At 41.9% G+C, this 19,481-nt stretch overlaps 1 protein-coding gene across 3 annotated transcripts in view; it reads left to right on the top strand.

The window, feature by feature from the left end:
* The first annotated feature begins 1,184 nt into the window (after positions 1–1,184).
* The window catches only part of AMPH (amphiphysin), a 121,139-nt gene continuing 102,842 nt past the window's right edge, over positions 1,185–19,481 (top strand). For 2 of the 3 annotated variants that reach the window (XM_068674966.1, XM_068674967.1), the window contains exon 1: positions 1,255–1,435. In XM_068674966.1, coding sequence (XP_068531067.1) covers positions 1,367–1,435 — 69 coding nt within the window. In that variant the 5' untranslated portion in view covers positions 1,255–1,366. Of the gene's footprint in view, positions 1,436–19,481 lie in introns of all 3 variants that reach the window. The other variant, XM_068674968.1, reaches the window with a different exon arrangement.

Below are 19,481 nucleotides of genomic sequence, written 5' to 3' on the forward strand. Positions count from 1 at the left end.
CAGACAGCCGGGGACAAAAGTGTCTGAAAGTGTTTTCCCTAGTAGCTTGCATGCATCCCTGTAACCAAATATAATCTGCTGCTGCTATGTACTGTGTTGATTATCTTTTGATGAAGAAAATTCATAAGTAATCAAAGTTAAGACACTCTTTTTGAAGATTTTTATTATTATTATTATTATTATTATTATTATTATTATTATTAAAGTCACACATCCTTTTGGAATAGACACCCACCTGGCCAGAAAGAAAAACTCTGAAGAAGCTGTTAAAACTTACTTCAAAGAATTTGGAGCCACAGGCACACTGGGATTTTGTTTTGATCTTTCATCAGTTTAACAATGGTATAAGAGACTCTGCTTTTTTTTTTTTTTTATGCTTTCCTTGGATGCTATGATGCACTTTCTTTGTATTTCTGTATTTGTTTTGTATTTTTCTCTTTTTAAAAGTTGTTTATGTAATAATTAGTAAGCACCTACCATAGGTCGAAAGTTCATTAAACACTGTTACCTCTGCAGTCAGTACATTTATTCTGCTTCCTAATGTTTCAGGAAAACATATAATGCAGGTCTGTGACTGGACAGGTATCAGAAATGTAAGGTCTCATGAAACACAGTTGGACTTCCTAGCTGTAGGAGATGTTTCCTTTTGGCAGGTACAAGTGATGACCTTCTGGCTTGTGTTTTGCCCCGATCTGAAAAATCAATGGAAAGCATTGCACATCTAGAACAGCTCCCTGTAGAAGAACACAGGCTCAGAGCCTGGAGCTCCACTGTGCTTTGCTTTGCGGTGCTTGTTTCTGCTCTCTGGGATCAGGGCACTCTGTGTTTGGCCAAGGAGCAGGAATAAATACCAGCAGTGAATTTGGGGCTACCTATGAAGGCAGATTTCAGACGCAGTGCCACTGCCAGCCACACTTGCGCAGAGCCCTGGGTGCAGGTCCCCGACACCTCGTCCCCCAAATGTCACCCAGAGCTGACCCGAGGGCGCTGGCAGAGCTTGGAGGCCGGGAGCCACCAGCGGGTCTCGGCCATCATCACCCCCGCACTGGCGGCTTCGGGCAACCTTTGTGTGCTCCCCGCGGCCTGCATCTCCCCGGATTTTGTGTTATTTATTTACAGAGAATCACCTCGTGGGGGCGAGGAGACGATACTCCCCGGCGGGGGGCCGCGGCTCACCTGAGGCTCGGGCGGCCCCGCCTCTCCCTGCTGTGTCTTTAAGGCCCTCCTCCTCTTCCTCCTCCTCCTCCTCCTCCTCTTCCTCGCCCTCCTTCCCTCCTTCCCTCCCTCCTTCCCTCCATCCCTGCCTTGCTCGCCGCCGCCGGGCTCTGCCTCGCCCGCCTCCCCCCCGCTCCCCCCGCCGCCAGCCATGGCCGACATGAAGACGGGCATTTTCGCCAAAAACGTCCAGAAACGCCTCAACCGCGCTCAGGAGAAGGTGCTGGCCGGGGGTAGTAAGCCGGGAGGGGGCCGGGGAGAGGCAGCAGCATTGCCTGGAGGGAGCGGGGGAGAAACGGGGAGCAGCGGGTCCCCGCTGCCCGGCGGCGGCCGCTCTTATATAACCGCCCCACTTAGCGGGTCGGGCGTTGTGAGGGGCCAGCGGGGCTCGGCTCGGGTCGGCCGGGCTTGGCACGGCTTCACCCGGCTGTACCCGGGGGCGATGCCACCTCAGGCCCGGCCCAGCTGCCCCCTGTTTGCTCGCAGCTCGGGTGGGCGCAGGGTGGGTGCACCTGCTGGCCCCTTCTCTAAGAGGATTGCCTTGCCTTGCCTTTAATATCCGCGCCGGCTCATCCCCGGCTGCCAGCGGCCTGGCCACGGCCGCGGGGCTACCCCGGTGTGGGGTCGGTAGTGCACCGAGAGCAGCCTGAGCGGGGCTTTCCGCGGCCGTGGGTGTCTCTGGTGGATGTCGTGATGTCGGTCGAAGCATCGCGATTTGGTCTTGTCGCTGAGAAAAGCCGGTGCTGGTTGGTGTGAGGCTCTAGCTGAACAAGCAGCAAAGTCAGGGAGAATTTGCGGGAGCTTCTGATAAAGGATCATCGCTAGCAAAAGCCAAGAGATGTAAATGCTGCACGTAAATAACCCACATTTGGCTGTGCTGTGCCTCAACACTGGACCACAGGCATGAAATTAAGCAATAAAAGCATTCGTGTGTGGCTGTGTGCAGCATCCGTATCAGCTATTGGTGTGGTTTGTTATAAAGCTGTTCTCAGCGAGCATTTGAGTCTAGGGGGTCACCAAGTGCTATGTGTCACCGTCCCTTCTGAGGGCTGACAAAGCCTCGATACCCCTCTGGCAGGTACTCTGTGCTCCCGCGTGTCGGTGTCATGGGGCTCAGGAGAATGAGATTACTGTATGCCTGCTGCTACTCATATCTTGCTGCCGCGAAGTCCCCGCTGCCTTTGTGCCGTGCAGTGAACTCTGCAGTGCTCTAAGGGAATAAAAATCACAACTTAGATGTAGAAAAGTCCCATGTATAATCATGCTGTTATTTATGCATCTAACGGTGGAGACCATCACAGGCAGGTGATGGATTTTGTCTTTCAGAAGCTCATATCATACCTAGCCCACAAGGTCATAAAGCATTGGACTTTTCAATACCAAACTCATGATGCATTTCCATTCTTTCAGGTTTCGATTGTAACTGCTTTTAAATTAAATAATAAATTCTTTAATATTTTGAGGGGATCTGGAGACTTTATGGTGTGACTTGAGCTGGGTCAGTAGCTGGAGTAGAGGTCTACAAATACTGTCTGTTTCCTGGCATCTTGGTCAGTGCTATTTGCTGGTGTTGTTACTGTTAACTGTCCAGTAAATCACAGGTTAAGACAAAATCACATTTACTGCTTCCGAGTGTGTCTGCTCAGCCAGGGGAGGCCAGCAGAAATGCATGGGCATCCCAGAGCACACCTGGTCCTGGTCTTGTGGCAAAGGCAGCTCACGCACTGGCCCTGGAGCAGCACCCTGGGAACAACTGGGGTGTGTTAGTGGGCTCTGATGGCTGGGCTGCTCTGCCTGCTCCTTGGTGGTTTGCTGTGCTCAGGAGGGGAAAAATGGGCTGGATTGGCCTGCATGTATCGGCATCGTCGTGGCATCTGTGGTGGCTGGTCCTTATTGTGTCCCTGGGTCTAAGTGTTGCATATTTACAGGGAATAAAAGCTGCCGGTGGTCTGATACAGCAGAGTGCACTGTGCAGCTCAGTTTCCCTGCTTCTTTCTCCATGGCATGCATATGGAGTTACTGTGTGAGCTGTGCCCACCTGTTCTTTCATCCCTATGCTTCTGGTCAGTCTCGAGTTTATCTGTGGTTGCACAACGTAAGATGCAAAATCCTTCATTATTCTTGCTAAAACACTGTGGATTTCTTGTTTGTTTTCAAATAGATAAATAAAAGCCCAGAAGCCCCACTTCCCCCAATGGGCATGACACATAATTACTGTTTTTTATTTATTTATAGGGTGACTGTCATCGAGTAGGTTAAATTTTAAGAGCTAAAAGTCTAGGAATTAACAGTCTGGTATTTGATGGTGTGAACAGGATGGATCTCTGATGGGTGTGTAATAACACACTGGCCTATAGGGATTTTAAACACATTCTGAGTTGTTTTATCTTGTTGCCTACTTTGGATTTGAGCACCTGCAGTTTTCTTAATGTGTCTCTATAGTCAACTGGCTTTATAACACATTTGTAAATAGTTTTCTATTATTTATTACTGGTGTGGCAGCTGTATTAAAAGCATGGAATGGCTATAAAGCATAAAGCTTTATAGAAATTGTCTTTCTAATGATGTGATCATTATCTTAATTTCTTTGCAGTCTAGGAGAAATTTTAGTTTCATGGTCTAGGTAGTGTATATGCCTATATACATGTGACTGCTCCTTATTTATATGACAACACAGGAGATATCTCACTAGATAAATCCAGTTGTTTTGCATTAGAAGTGCTTAATCCAAGAGTTTAATCGGTACATCCTTTGATACTTTTTTCATAGTTTAAACAAAAATTATGATGGTGATTATTATGTAATACGGTAGACTCTTGGTATTTGTGTATTAGGCTTAATAACATCAATAATGTTTTATTTTCTTATAATAGTCTATAAATACTTGTAAATTACTTCATACTGGAGAAACGTCATTGCCTTATCAAGCCATTGACACATTACAAAATATCCTATGGCTAAATGAGGGTAAGGATCTAATTGTCCAAAGTGGGCTGGACCAGGCTAGTTCTCAAAATGAAACAGGAATTTAAATGACTGGAAATAATTATTGGTCAGTCCGTTTTTTGTGTCATGCAAAAAATGGCACTTTCGGTAGCATGTGTGCCCTGACACCCTGACTTTAATTCTAGTGTCCAATGTACCAAACTGTGCTGTTCTCCACTGCCTTTCTTCAATGACTTTTTCCCAATATTCAGGCAGCATGGATGTGCTGAGCTTGCAGCATCTGCTGGAAGCTGCCAACAGTCAGCTGAATGATCTGGATTAAAGTTTTAAATGCATCAGAGCATTTTAGGAGCCTACATCTCAGTCATAAAAGTAAATGAAACACTGACATTCTTAAATATCTGCTTATACTGAAAACTGAACAGATGTATTTGTAGCTCAGGCAGTCCTGAGGACAAGATTGCTTGGATGAAAACACAGAGTTTGTGTCCCTAGATTCCTCTGAAAACTTGAACTAAAGCTGTCAGCCCAATTTACAACACTAGTTACCTCCCTGTTCTCCCCTTTGTATCCTAGCACCTTTAACTGCACAGACTGGGTGTTGTCACAACACTTCTGAAACAGTAAGGCAGCTCCTGGGAGTTCTAAGTGGCTTTTGAAAATGCAACTCATGCTTTTTTGAACGTTCAGCTTCCAGTTAGTAGTATATTTGGTTCCATTCAAAAGGTAAGGCATTAAATGCTCTAGGTCATGAGAACTTTGCAGGAGTAACCAGTGGTTAAAGATGTAAATACAACCCCCAAGAAGGGAAACTGATAGTTCTGTACCCACCACATGCTCTGATGAAGTAGATGGGTATGCATTTGGGATATATTCATGAAAGACATGTTACATGTATTCCATCCGCCTGCAAGTGCGACGATATGGTTCTAACAATCTCAGGTTCATAAAAGCAAATTACTGTCTAGCGGTTCAAAACATTGGCCCCATGTATGTTCTAAACACTGAACCCATGATAGTGCTACAACAGACCCCAACACTTGGGACCATGCTGCCACAGACACATGCATTTCCACCTCTGAAGAGCTAATTGTTAATCTCCAAGTAGACAAACAAAACCAACCAGAAGTCAATAATTTCTTGCGTGAATGGTATGGTCTAAACTATGTAGCCCAGATTCTTCTAGCTTTAGGTTCTAGTATGAAAACCTTGCACTTGCCTTTTTTTTCTTTTTTTTTTTTTTCCTTTTCCTCCCCTCCCCTCTCAGAAATCATAGAAAAGAGGAGCACAAGTGGTCATCTGGCCCATTCTTCCGAACGGAAGTGGAATCAGCTGAACTTAAGTTGTTCCATAGGAATGCTTTCCTTGCCTGCTTTTGAAAGTATTTCATGGTGGAGATTGTGCAGTTTTGCTAAAATGATTTGATGCCGCTGCTTAGGCACTTCCAGTCAGAAAGTTCTCTTTTTGCTTAATATAAATAGCTTTAAAAAAGACCTGTATTCCCTGCTCTTTCTTTCCTTTATGTTTTCTCTCTTTGCCTCCAATTTTACAAGTCATTTTTCTTTATACAGGGCTTTTTTTTTGTCAGCATGACCTCTGATCTAACTGGAGTTACTGCATGACCCTCCCAAGCAGGCCAAAGAGTAGTTGCTAGTAAAGTATTGATTGGTTTTGACTGTTTTAATTTCTGATATGTAAACCATAGAGGTAGATTTTGATCATCTGGCTGCCGAGTATGTAAAAAAGGGGAGAGGAAACACTTAGGGCTCCTGCCTGTTAGGTTCTTACGTAACACTTTCCTTCCTGCAGGAGGAGGGAATCATTTTTTCTGTTTCCAGTTCTCTCCCCACATACAGTAACAGCCAAGATACTGTGATGCCTTCCTCATTGTCACTTAGCTTCCATCAAGTCATGAAAGTGCTGTTTCCTTGGTTTTATGGGGATCGATATCTCCACATTCACTGACCAAAGTTTCATCAATACCAAGGTGACCTCTTCCTCTGTTCTTCCTTGACAATTATGTTTTTCACTTTTTTTTTTCTTCCATCTCCTCTTTTAGTTCTTGGTTGTCCATCTGTTCTTCTACCCTTCTCTCTACAAAGCAGTCTCCTGAAATTTAACTGTCTCTATGCATTTCACATTTCACTTATATATGTATATATATTTTTAAAATTATTTTATTATATATATAAATATATTTACTTTTTAGAAAGGATCTACTGCTAATTTGTTGGGCTTGGGTCTGAACAATCTTCTTTGCTACACCTTGCCCCTCCAGAAGACCCTTTCTTTCTTGCCTTTTTGTATTGCCTAAAACTCGGTGCTTCTGAACCAAGGTCTGCCCCTTGCTAGTGCTCAGAGGGGCTGCTATGAGTGGTCCCCAGCTGCTCTACTGCACAATTCTGCCTTCACGCCGTGGCACGAGTAGGTGTCAGACTTTCAGGGTGTGTATTGGAGAGATGCTGGGGTTCCAGGTCGCTTTGGCATCTCCCTCTGCTTCTCCAGTCTTGCAAAGAAATGAGGGAATGTCTTGCTGTGCCTCCAAGCAGCAAATAGATTTGAAATAGATTTAATGCATGCAGTTTCCCCGAGGAAGAGGACCACAGCTCGCTGAACTCACCTGCAGATAGCAGGGGGATTCTTCTACCTTACCAAAATGCACGCGGTGTGGGGGGGTTCACCCTCACCAAAACCTTTGCAGGAGTTGCTGCCTGCTCTGCCAGTCCTCCTACTTACCTCAGGGACTGAGGAGTGGTGGGGGAAAAGGGGTAGCAGATGGCTCTACTGCTTCAATGAGGAGAGCATTTTCCTTGGGGAGCTATTGTCTGGTTTGGTTCACTGGGCTCGGCTGCAAACTCAGCTGTTTGGAGCCTCCAGTCCCGAATGTGTCAAATGCTGGGTCTCGCTTCCCTAATGCTCCGCAGTGTCTGTGCTGCATGGTGCTGAGCCTTTGCTGTTCTTGGATATGAGATAATTTGATCCTGCCCTAATGAACAGCTAGTATGTCAGTAGTTGCCAGAATCTTACACCAATGAGCAACTTGGAAAAGCAATCGTATACCTGCTAACTGAAGTTCATTAATCAGTTTGAGTGTAAGCTAAATCATAGGCCTTTGTTAAAGAAACGTGTAACATGTTTCCGAAGTTCCATTCATGCTAGGAGAAAGCTAAAGTAGGAAACAGCCTGTTCCTCTTCTCAGCCTTTCCTTGTTTTCTCAGTAATATTCTTCTTTATCTGTAGGACTGGAGCTGGGGACTGGTGTGGACAAGCACTTGGTACAGTTCTGTTCAGGTGTTTTCTAACTAAGAAGGTTGGCAGGGCAGTGGGAGAGTTCAGAGGCCTTTCTTTGGGCAGGGGCCCAGAGATGTCAGGGGATGGACCATATTTCAAGTCTCTGACTCCCTGTGCCCCACTACTACTTCTCAGTTATTTCTTTTGTTCCTTCTTTTTCAACCCCCCTTATTTTTATGACAAAAAGCTCCTGCTTACTTCCAGATAAGATCCTCCGCTTTGTTCTGCCTGCCTCTGTAGTAGATTAATTCCTTTGATGCTCCCTTGAATTCTCATCTTGGAGTCTTTCATCCCACTTTTTTGCACCTACAAGATTGTTAAATCTGTAGTTTATGGTGATACCGAGCCCAGTGATACAGCCTGTGAGCTGCAATCAATCCTCTTTATCTATGATACAAAAGACAAGAGGAATGCTTGCCAAATCCCTGAGTTGTCGCTAAAACAAATCATTTAAAAAATAATGTAAAGTCTAGATTAACAAATGGAAACTCTTACTATTTTTCCAGAAACATTTCACAAAATGCTGTTGTTGTGACATACAGATATGCTCACATGTGTATCTGCACACGCTGGGAACTCTCAGTCCAGCTTTGTTTGAAAAATACTAGGTTAATAGACTGATACCTTATTTTCTCAAACCTGCATTTTGTTAAAAATTAAAAATTGCCTAAAGAACACAGAGAATCTGAACTTCTTTTTCCAGATTGTGATTGTCAGTGAACATTTGCTTTTACAGAAGTATAAGGGTTTGGTGTGTAGCAGAGGTAGATGATGGTCTGCAGTGCTATGGGAACACAGTTATTTCTACTGATGATTCACACTTCAGGTTTCGGCAAAGCCTAATTAAGTGACCCACCTGCATGAGGGTTAATATGTGTAAGCACAAAGATAAAACACTGCATATAGAGAAGTTTAATTGAATAAAGATGATGCATTTTCTGTGAAAAATAATCAGTCTTTGAGATCTGCGAAAATACTGATTTTTCACATAAAATTCATATGCTCAGTTCAGATTCAGGGAGTTATTTAAAGACTTGCATGCGGGACATATAGAGAAGTAGATAAAAATGTGATATTTTTATTAAACCTGTGCAGTTCTGTGTGTGGATGCCATTATCAGCTTGATCTGCTTTAGGTTTGTTTATGTGGGTGGAACAGTGTTGTCTTTTCATGCTGCTCTAGCCACTGTACAGAGTTTGGATGAATTTTAAAATACATAAGATTATACTGCTGAAATAGATCGGCTATGATCATGAAATCATTTTGCCAAAATAAAATGATCGACAATTTTAAGTATAGGACAAATTTTGTTCCTTGGTTTTACATAAGGAACCGTTAATATGCTAATCAGATGGGAAATAAATTAATTGACTGCTTCGTGTTTTCCAGGTCTGTACTAAACATGTTTGTATCACAAGGGCTAAAGTCAAAGGCAGACCAAAGAAACAGTGAAAAGCCAAGGGTAAGCTCAGGCCTGAAGAGAAGAAAGGAGCAGGTTGGCCCAGTCTTGGCTTAGGGCAGCAGTCTCTGAAGCTGACCTTGGTAAGGCAAGAAAAACAGAGGAAGAAAAGCATAAAATGTTAAATGAAGGAGCTCCAGGCAGGGCATGGCTGGATGCTGCAACCACAGCACTGTCACTGTGGGACTGCATTCAGGAAGCGTTAAAGGAGCAGATTCATTACATGGGGAACAGTGAGTGGAAAACAACCACAGCAGAACGAGGTCAATGTCCAGGTGAGAAGATGCCTGGATGAGGTCCAGAAATGAATCTGATGTTTTCAGATGAGATATGAATTCAAGATATTGAATTTGGGTTTCAAGAAATGTGGAAGTATAAGAATACAAGGAAATCCTTTTGATTTTAAAAAATACTACAACCCTCCCTCTATGTTCTGCAATGCCTTCTGGATTTAAAAAGGGGGGAAAAAAAAAAAACATATTCCCTATGGTGTGACAGTCTTGCGAACTGCCAAAATGTGACTTGCTCATCTCTAAGTGTTGTCCTACTTAATTCTCAGCAAAAATGTGAGCAGAATTAGTATCAGCACAGTTGCATATTCTTTCATGTTTGTTCATCTCCAGTCTCTCCCTTCCTCTGTTCATTTAGAGCTACTTGAACAAATTATTGCAAAGTTAACCACCAAAGCAATTTACAAAAAAAAATAAAAAAATAAAAAATCAACTTTTGTTGCAGCATCTGGTTCCTTCAGAGGTGAGCACAGCTACGCTCTTCAAAGATGATTGCATGTTTAAAAATCAGTACCAAACCTTCAAACACTGCAAGCTTTCTACTGAGAGGTAATTTTGTTATATTTGCCCTCTGTTTTGTAGGAGAGGTGAGGCAGACAGAGTGGAACCTGGCTATTCACTTGGCATCTGTAGGGCTAACCAAGGTCCTCCAGTGATGGGAAGCTGGGAATAAAGTGACAGCACCCCACATAGGCAAGACTGGGGAAAAGATGAAAGACAGAGAAGGTGAAATGGAGAGCAAAGTTACCTAGCAGTTAAGATACCAGTGCATAAAAGCAAATGTGTAAGCTGAAGCAGTCTGCAGTGGGCTATATTCACAAACTTTATTTTTGTAGGAAGCTCCAGCTGAGTCCACAGGAATTTCACCCAGCTGGTTGCCTTAGGATGTAGCCTGACAGTTCTGTATCTCCACATTCAATGGAGTCAAGGTGCTGTGTGTGCCCCATGGCTTTTGAGCTTACTTCTGCCGGCTGCTCCTGTTGTATTTCAAGTCCAACAACAGAAGAAAAACAGCCTCCTATGAAATCTCTAGTTCCAGGCAGGGTCTAAAAAGCATGCTTCAGAGAAGGCAAACCTTGCAGATGTTTTACATGGCTGAAGAATGTTTTATTCTTAATACCACCCTAGCATTATGTTTGCCTGTAGCACCAGTCCAAGATTTTATTTGTTGCAAGCATAGTGCCAGTGTTTTTTGCCCAAAGTTGCATATGAGGGTAAAAATAAATAGTAATTCACAAGTTGGCTGAGGATCCAGGTTGATTTGACAGCCAAACTGAAAAACAAATCCGGAAGGAGTTTAGGCAACTGTTAGGTGACAAACACACCTGCCTTTTGTATGGCGTCTTACCCAGTCAGATCTCCAAGAGTCATGACATAGCAACATGGCAGGACAGAGAGGAACAAGCTCTAACTGACAAATATTTTAGGTCAAGAACACGCATTCACAGGCTGCAGAATGAATGACAAGTTTGAGTATGGTGTTTTTCTGTCAATGTGTCAACTTGTACTGTGCTGTTCATTTTTTGTTGTTTGTTTGTTTGTTTTTAGTGAGGGAAGGTTTCTGTTTATAGTGATTCTGTGGATAAAGCTGTACCCCTTCCCTCTGAAAAGCATATTTTAAAGGAGGCACTATGCAGCACCAAGGCTGTGAAGTCACTTTTCAGGAGGATCTATTTATGTGAGCAATAAATTGTGTGTGTTTGTTGTTTTGGTTTGTGTTTGTTTTTTTTCTCCCCACTCTAGAATCCAATTTTCAGTTTGACTATGAAGTACACTATTTAATAGAGTTGTTGGGTTGCTCATTAGTATCTGGTATGGGAAGTGTTTTAAGGATTGAAGAAGTGATATAAATCCAGCACAGACTTTTCACTTCTCTGGCTGAAAGGATTTTTTTCTTACACTGTCTTATGTAAGAAGATTCCTGATTTGCATGAAAGGAGTCACCAATCAAGCAAAATTTATTACACATTAATAGATCTTGGAATATTTGCACGTTTAATGGACCTGGGGAAAAAAAAAAAGGCAGTGAAAAAACTGTCTCAAATGCAAATCAGTTGTCATTCCTCTTCTCTCTCTGCAGTTCAGGGTATTCTCAATTCTGCTTCTGAGAAGCTATTGTCATTAAGTGTTGACCAAAAAATAATAGAAAACCTCAGGGGGATTGTGATGAATTCCTGTCTTTTTTATTGTCTAACAATAAATAAGCAAAATAAGTGGAAATAGCAGCAGAAAAATGGAGAAAGGCTTTCTAAAAAGGGTCACAAACTCCTTTCCATTCTAAGATCTGTATACCAACAGGTTTCCCTTTTTAAACCAGCTTTAGCTATGGCAGTAGTGAGCCAGGTGCTTTCCTGTCAAGTCAAAGTTACCTGCTGCACTACTAGGAAGAGTTAAACAAAGAGCATGTTTCACTCAAAATTTTAAGCTCTGGTACTTGTGAAGAGTACCAGCTCCTCCTGACCTTCCTCGCTTCATTTAAGGTTGTTGGAACTCAATTCCTTATTCCTGAACTTCCTTTTTTGTGCAGCACATACCTGACTGTGTGATATGGAGGGTTTCCACTCTCCACCCCTCAGATGTCTAGAAATGGAGACTCCAGGCAGATACAGTAACTGGAGGCAGTAATGCTTTTGGTTATCCCATGAAAGCACAATGCATTATCTACAACTTCATCTCCATCCAGCATCTGCCTTAGCAAGATACGAGTTTTCTAAGCCTTTACTTGGTGAGGCAAGAAGCAAGGTGTAAAGCCCTGTGCCTGGGCAGGGGTGTATCTCTGTGTACTGCAGAAGGGAGAAATTGCATTTGTGTTCTCAGTGAGCTAGGAAAAAATGCAGTTCACATCCTAAACACAGTTTATCTGGTTTTCTTATCCCTAAACTAATGCTTTTGAGAGAAAGAGAAGAATTTAAGATCAGATTAGTTTGCTGCACAACCGCAGAACTGTTGAACAATTACAAAATAGACAAGTAAAAGGCATACACTTGACACTGATACATGGCTGGACTGGACCTCCACTGAAGTAAATGAGAATAATCAGTGGGAAACCTTGAGTTCACTGAAATGAACGCTGGACTACCACAGGATGCTGGTTACAATGGGTTGCTGGTAGGCAGCCAATGTCTGTATGAGATAAAAAAAGCCACTAGGTAAGTTCCCTTGCTTTACCACATTTACTGCAAGGGTCTATCTGTCCAGAATGGGGTACAATAGATTTTCTTTGTAGATGTTGTGAGGAATGTGTTAACAATTCGTGTCCATAAAGAACAATTCTGTTTGAATCCTGTCTGCCTCTGGGTCCTGCACTGGCAATTTAATTCTTGAACCACAGATGCAGTGTGTCCCAGTCTCCCCCTCATTCTAGTCAATTTATCACGTCTTCAGAAAACACTCCGTAAATTTATGAACCTGTTTGCTTTTGTTATTCCGGACTTCTATTTCTAACAGTTACAGCCTTTTTTCCTGTCTTCTTCGAGATTAACTTAACACTGCTGTAGATGTGTCTGTGAATGGCTGGGGAAGAATGTTTTAATTACTCGTGAAGCATCAAATAAGAAAGCTGTTTGTGTTCTGGGAGTTTCAGAACAACTGATAACAACTAGTGACTGTTACGGGATACTATGAGGATCCTTGGTATCTGGCCAGGGGGGCCAAGAGATTAAGAGGAAGAAAAAAGGAGCTGAAGGACGGTTGGGAGACAAGACCTGCAGAGAGTGTACAGAGAGTGTTCCATAAACTTGGAATAGTGCCAAGTGAGTACAAAGGTGAGAGGAAGACTACGAGCCTTCAGCATGAAAGACCCCTAGAGACCCCCAGAGGAGACTGATGCGCATGCTCCAGTAGGAGGAACTGGACCCCGGAAGCTAATTATAATAATCTATTTTTTTAGAAGTAGTAATGAATATGTATTAGTCTAGGTGCATAAAAGTCAGCTGCTTGATGTAACTGGTGTGCGTCCAGGTGGAGCGGAGACTCCCGGTGCACCCAGTGCTGTTTGCTTACCTCTATTCCTTTATATTCTTTCAATAAATCCTATTTTTTTATTTAATCCTAATTTGAATCCTGAGCCATTTATAACAATGTTCTTCAATGAAATGCAACTGTTTGAAGAGAAGGCATGGTATTTTCCTCTGTCCTTTTCCATAATTCTTAGGAACTAAGATTAAAAAAAAAAAAATGTCTTTCACATATGCCATCTTAAAGAATTTTGTCATAACTTCATGTCGATATGGCAAGCAAACACACTCATGTGTTAATATAATTTGAACCCAAACAGATGGCTGCATTACTTTTATATAATCTATGATGCTATGAGAATTAAATAACTCAGTCTTAAAGCATTTGGAGTTTAGTAAACACTGAAGTAGCTGGGTCCAATACCCACTAGACAGTACCAACATAAGAAGGAAGTGATACAATGCTCAATGGTTAAGGCCAGCACCTCCTGATGTGAATTTGAGTTTTAGTGGGGCTAGCTATTTAAAATTAAAGGGAAAATTAGCAACTTCTTAGTATCTTTGCATATACTGAAAAATAAGAAAATAGGACTAGAAGTTTAAATATGGACAAAAATCAGCACTGATGCGTCTGGCATAATACATTTTTATAGAAGTATTATAAAAATGATTAATAGTTAAGATTTACAATTAATATCTCATATCTTCCAGAAGAGTGTACGTGTGGAGAATAAAATCCAGTTACTCTTTGTATTAGGTAAATCTGACATATAGTAAAGAGTGTAATTTCAAAAACAAATCCTGCATGTGTAGACACGTATCGTTGCTTGGTCCATAAAATCTGCAGTAGCTAATTTTACCAGAGACATGAGAAAATGCCTGTACTCCCATCTGGCATCTGACTGATCCTTTAGTCTCTGACAAGTGTAGGAGTGATAAAATTCTTCCCTTCTTGCCCCCTTCGTCAGGAAAGGCAATGATTTATATGTATTGGATAAATCAGGGAAGGGTCTTTCATCAGCACAAGCTCTTCTGTGATTCATCCTCATGCCAAAAGACATCTTACTCTATTGGTAATCTCACTGAAATGTAGTGGACTATCATATAGCAGAAAGAAATGTGCAGAAAGCAATGTCAGCTAGCTTTCAATCCAGGCTATGTTTATTCTCATTGTCTTTTTCTTTTTTATTTTTTTTTCCAATGTTTTGAGCTGTTTCAATACAAAACCTGATCTTTAATTGGATTGTGTAGGAGTTTAGTCTGAATAAAGAATTCCAATCAGAGCCACGCATTGAGAAACACCGATTATATCCATCACAGTATTTAGTCTTTATGCCTATTACAAATTGTGATGAATTTGGTATCAAATCATGGTAGTACCCATTCTTTAAAGGTTTTCGTATTCATGATGATTTTATTGGCAGCAGGATGAGGCTCTGTTGGTTAAATGTAATTCAGTTCACTATGCTAGCACAAGATTATTGCTACATGGTCTCCGTACTGGCTCTGCGTGGGACTGAATTTAGTCATAGCTAGATGCATGGTTTTCTGCAAATTACATCTGGTAATGTGTATACATATATTCTAGTGTAAGGGGAATCTTACTCTGAGTATTCCTTCAATATCAGAAGCCATGTTTCTCCTTGCTTTCAGGGAATCTGTCTGGCAAAGTCAGCAGCAAATCTGGCCTGTGATCATAAAATTCCTGGTTGACCTTTCCTTGTTGATCTAGCCATGGTCTGCATAAACTAATACTTCTGTTTTGCTGACACTATAAGTTTTGTGGCTAATTGTAACTGTTTCAGAAAATTTAAACAAACCTGCACGCTAACAACTAGAGGGAAGTGCCTGACACTGACTTCATGCTAAAATTTTGCAAGCGTGCATACATATTCACTTGCTCAAGCCTTTTGCTTGCTACCCTTGCAACAAACACCTACGCACAAATACAGAGGGCTTAATAGATCAGTCTGGGACCGTCTGTCACTGTATTTAATCCTGCTAATTTTTCCTTGCCTGTTTGTACCAATCAGTTGATGATACTTGGAATATGCGTGCAGTTTGATTGCTCCCTTTTCATTTTGCACACGTCTTACACTGTATTTTGTTTTGCTTCATTTGAGGCCTGAAAGTGTAAAAAGTTTAGACTGGTCCCAAAAAATTACTGACCTAAAATGTGGTCTGTTTTTCACCTCCTTTGATTTTTCAGAGTAACTTCACAAGAAACAGGGTAGGACAGTGTATCAGGCTCGATTTATCATATTTTGGAAAAATATGGGCTTTTTTTTCTTCTATTTTATGAACGACTTTAGCATGGATATACTGAAAATGGGAGCAAGACAGTCTTCCTTTTTTCCCTGTGATTAGCATTTCTCAGTGCATTTCTTAATCACATACACAGGCTGTGGAGTGTCCATTACTGCCTCTTCCTCTCTTTCAGTCAGGCCTGTGACGGATCTTTCATTTAAGTTTGGATTTAGAATCACAGAATAATTTGGGTTGGAATAGACTTGTGGATGCCATTCAGTCCGCTTCCATCTCAGAGCAGGGACATCCTCAAAGCTAGGTCAGGTTACTCAAGACTGTGTCCACGCATGCCTTGAATATCTCCAAGGACAGAGATTGCCCAGACTCTCTAGGCAGCCTGTTGCAGTGCTGTACCATCTCATGATGAATTTTCATTGCTCTATTTTTCTTTCCATGCTCCTCTGAGTAGCCTGGCTCAGTCTTCTCTATCATGGCCAGTTTTAGAGACATTTAGAGACAGAAAACAGAGCAAGGTAATTTTCTAGCCTTAGTTCTGTCTTTTCCTGGCTGAACAAGCCCAGCTCCCTTCTTATGCCAAGCTCCAGCCCTGTGCATCCCAGTGGCGCTCCACTGGCCTCTCTCTCATTTTCCCACATATTTCTTCTAACATGTAGCCCAGAAGTGGATGTTGCAATGCTCCTGGTGCAGCCTTATGAACACCAAACAGTGAAAAAGAATCACTGCCTTTGACCTGAGTCTACGCTGCTGTCTTGGCTTTTGTCTACGCAAAGGAGATCAGCTGGATTTTGGGGTGCAGGTCCTCAATAGTATAGATCAGCAGCAGTTTTCTCATGTAAGAAGAACTGAGAGTTACAGAGAAGAATGGGGAGGAGGGAAAAAGCTTTTAGGTACCTTGATATCTATTGTTATTGATGGATTTCATGATGACTTTGTGAGATTTGATGGAATGAACTAATGACATTTAACACCTCTTCATCCCTTTTGCCACTGTTGTGTTTTGCCAGCCTGTACAGAAGACGGGTGTTGCATTGCAGGAGCAAAGTACTGCCTGCCCTGAAGTGGAAACCAACCTCTAGAAAAATGCGGGAATTCATTCCACATGGATAAATTAAACTCTGGATTAGAGTCTGTCTCTGGCTCATGTAGGTGAATCTGCAGGAATCAATGGAAGTATATCTGGTGTAGCTGAGAACATCTTTTAAAACATGTTGATTCAGCTTTTGTTTAATTAAAGCCTGGGTTGCTCCTCTTGCTTTATTTTATGGGCTTGTGAAAGATTCTGTTGAGCAGCAAAGCAATGGCAATGCCTCTCTGCAGAAGTTCAGGATTCAGTCCAAGGTGATTTATTAGCTTATGTACCAAATCTCTAATTGAAGGGACCACAGGGAGTGAGTGGATCTGTAAGTGTAGGAGCCCTACTTTGCAGACTGACTAGATGAACTCGGGAATTGCTTCAGAATATTTAGCTCCAGCCTATCTTTGTGATACACTTAGAGTGCCATTCTATCTTCTAAACTTTTTCAGTACACAGCAGCAGCCAAAATATCATAATTTCATCATAATCATAATTGCAGCACCTATCAGCTTTGTGGTATCTGTACTCTGCTGCTAACTTGCTCCCATAATGTTTCTGGGGAGTCCAATAACATCAAATAAAATCTTTCAGCAAATGATTTACCAGGTGGAATTGTTCTTGTTTCTCATTACAGGGAAAAAAGTCTCTCCCCAGACATTCTTCCTTTTCGACACAGATACACTTTATGTAGAGAGTTTGAGGTTTTTTGCATTTCATCCAACACTTCCCATGTGCATTTACTGTGTGGGACTAGTTTCAGGCATGTTTTGCAAGTGCTGTGTGGTTGTTTGATATAAGTGCATGCTGTATCAATGCAGACATCGGAGCACATACATTTCTGCCTTGGGACTCTTGTCCTGGCAAGGGTGTTTCTTCACATCTTCACATTACCTGTTGTGATGCTGGATTTTTGCTATGGAAACCTCTAACACAGGATATATATAGACATAAAATAATTACTAATTTGAAGATAACTTGCTGTTATCTGAAGTGGACGTACAGAGGTATATTCTCAAGTGCTCTATACACTCACCTAAATCTGCTGACTTCACTGGCTTTGCGTTGTTTATTTTACATCAGATGAAAAATCTCTCTGACTGCTGGTGGTTTTATCTACATTAATTTTAATGTTCCTACTGTGGGAAACTGTGGTCTAGGAAAACCCCATGGACATGCAGAGCCTTATTGAAAATATATTTAAGGATCACACATACAAATAGAGCAAGTATCATTATACATATGACAGATCTTACCTGTTTGCTGAAGATTATGTTGCCCTCTGAGGCAGACAGAGATGTTCAATTAATGGAGGCAAGATCCTCCCATGATCCCAAAAGCACTGAAAAAGTGTGAAATGGAAAAAAGTAGGCATCAAAACTCCATCTTTAATTGCCGTTTTGGTGTTGTTCCAGCTGTCAGGGCCCTGAGGGCACCAACAGCCCTCACTATCCCAGCCCAGACAGGCTGTGGGCCTCTCCCCACCTTTACCCATGGGTCCAAGGCCCCATTTCAGCTGCCCATTGATCCATCTAGGCAGGGCATGCAATGTTACTTTATGGTCCAAACAGTATATTGTGGCTGCTATAGGTATGTCTGTAGCCTATTGCTACTTTTAAACAAGTCCTCTCTGGAAGCTGCTGATCTAGGAAGAGCTTTGGACTCTTAATCTTCATCTTAACCCCCCCCCCCAGATTTTTTTTTTTGAGGGGGGGAATATACCCCACTTAGGGGTGCAATACGCACCTGGCCAGTCTCGGCTTTAAATGCCTCTCTGGAGAGCAGTTTCCAGCGGCATAATGAAGAACAGGCATTGAGCTGCCAGAGCAGCCATTTGAGGTTTCTTCTTGTGTTCATCCCCATGTGTATGTTACTGTTGCTACCTGTCCCAAATTCTGTGAAACACAGGTTTTTGTCCTCTCTTGTCCTGTGGAGTCATTCACATTGCTGTAAGATCCAGGTAAATCAGTCAGGAAGGGGTACGAGCAGCTCTCTAAGTCAAAGGCAGTGGAGAACGTAGAGCTTTCCATTGCAGTATAATGAACTTGGCAAATGTGGACTTTTTCTTAATGGCATCTGTCATACAAGGCAACTGAGATGTAACATGTAAAGCACTAGGTATTTCAAGTATCATTGCAGGTACCTGCTTCAAAGAAGTTGCAATACGAGAGCAGTACTGCAACTGCTGCCGATATTGGGCAGTGGTTTGGGTCTAGCTGTGGCCAACAGGTGATTGCTTAGGAGAGGGAATTAAGAAATCGGTAAGCCTGCAACATTGCTTTCACCATTCCCCTTTGTCAGAAATTATAACTGCATATTTAATAGCCTTTGATAGATTTTTGATAATGTATTTATTTAGATGTTGCAAAAGTATAAATATATTCAAAATGTTTTGCTCTCAGTTCTTTTTTTTTTTTTTTTCCTGACAAGGCAGATATCTTGAAGTATAGGATAGACCACAAATATTCTTTACCTAATAATTTTTTGCTAACTCGTTTTGCAGGCAGTGTGTGTTTCATAGTTTCCAGTCTGTATATAATATGCAGTTAATATATTGAAAGCGAAAATGCAGACTGAATATAAATCCAGTGGTAAAACTCTGTTCTGCTGAAGACAAGAGACCCAGAAATCTCCATTAAATAGTCTAGTATCCTTTCACCTTTAGGATGTGTACATGTAAAAATGTCTATGTCATCTCTGAAACCGTTCAAAAGATTTGTGAACTACTGGTGTATTTTGCAATATTAAGTGGATGCAATATATATTTTTATCCCTTCAATAAAAGCACAAAATAAAGTGTAGTGTTTCTTTTATTTTTCCCAGATTGCTCATATGGTCGTGTTTATTTATTTTTTTCTTTTACTTTTAAGAAACATCCTCCACCTCTCACCCTTTAAGTATGTGGGGATGGGAGGGAGTGGGAAAGGTGTGGGCACAAGACTGTTAATTGCCAGGGCAGCTCAGAATGCAACATTTTAGATTTT

This window comes from Anas acuta, chromosome 2 (genome assembly GCF_963932015.1).
Source record: "Anas acuta chromosome 2, bAnaAcu1.1, whole genome shotgun sequence".
In the NCBI taxonomy this organism is placed as follows: Eukaryota; Metazoa; Chordata; class Aves; order Anseriformes; family Anatidae; genus Anas; species Anas acuta.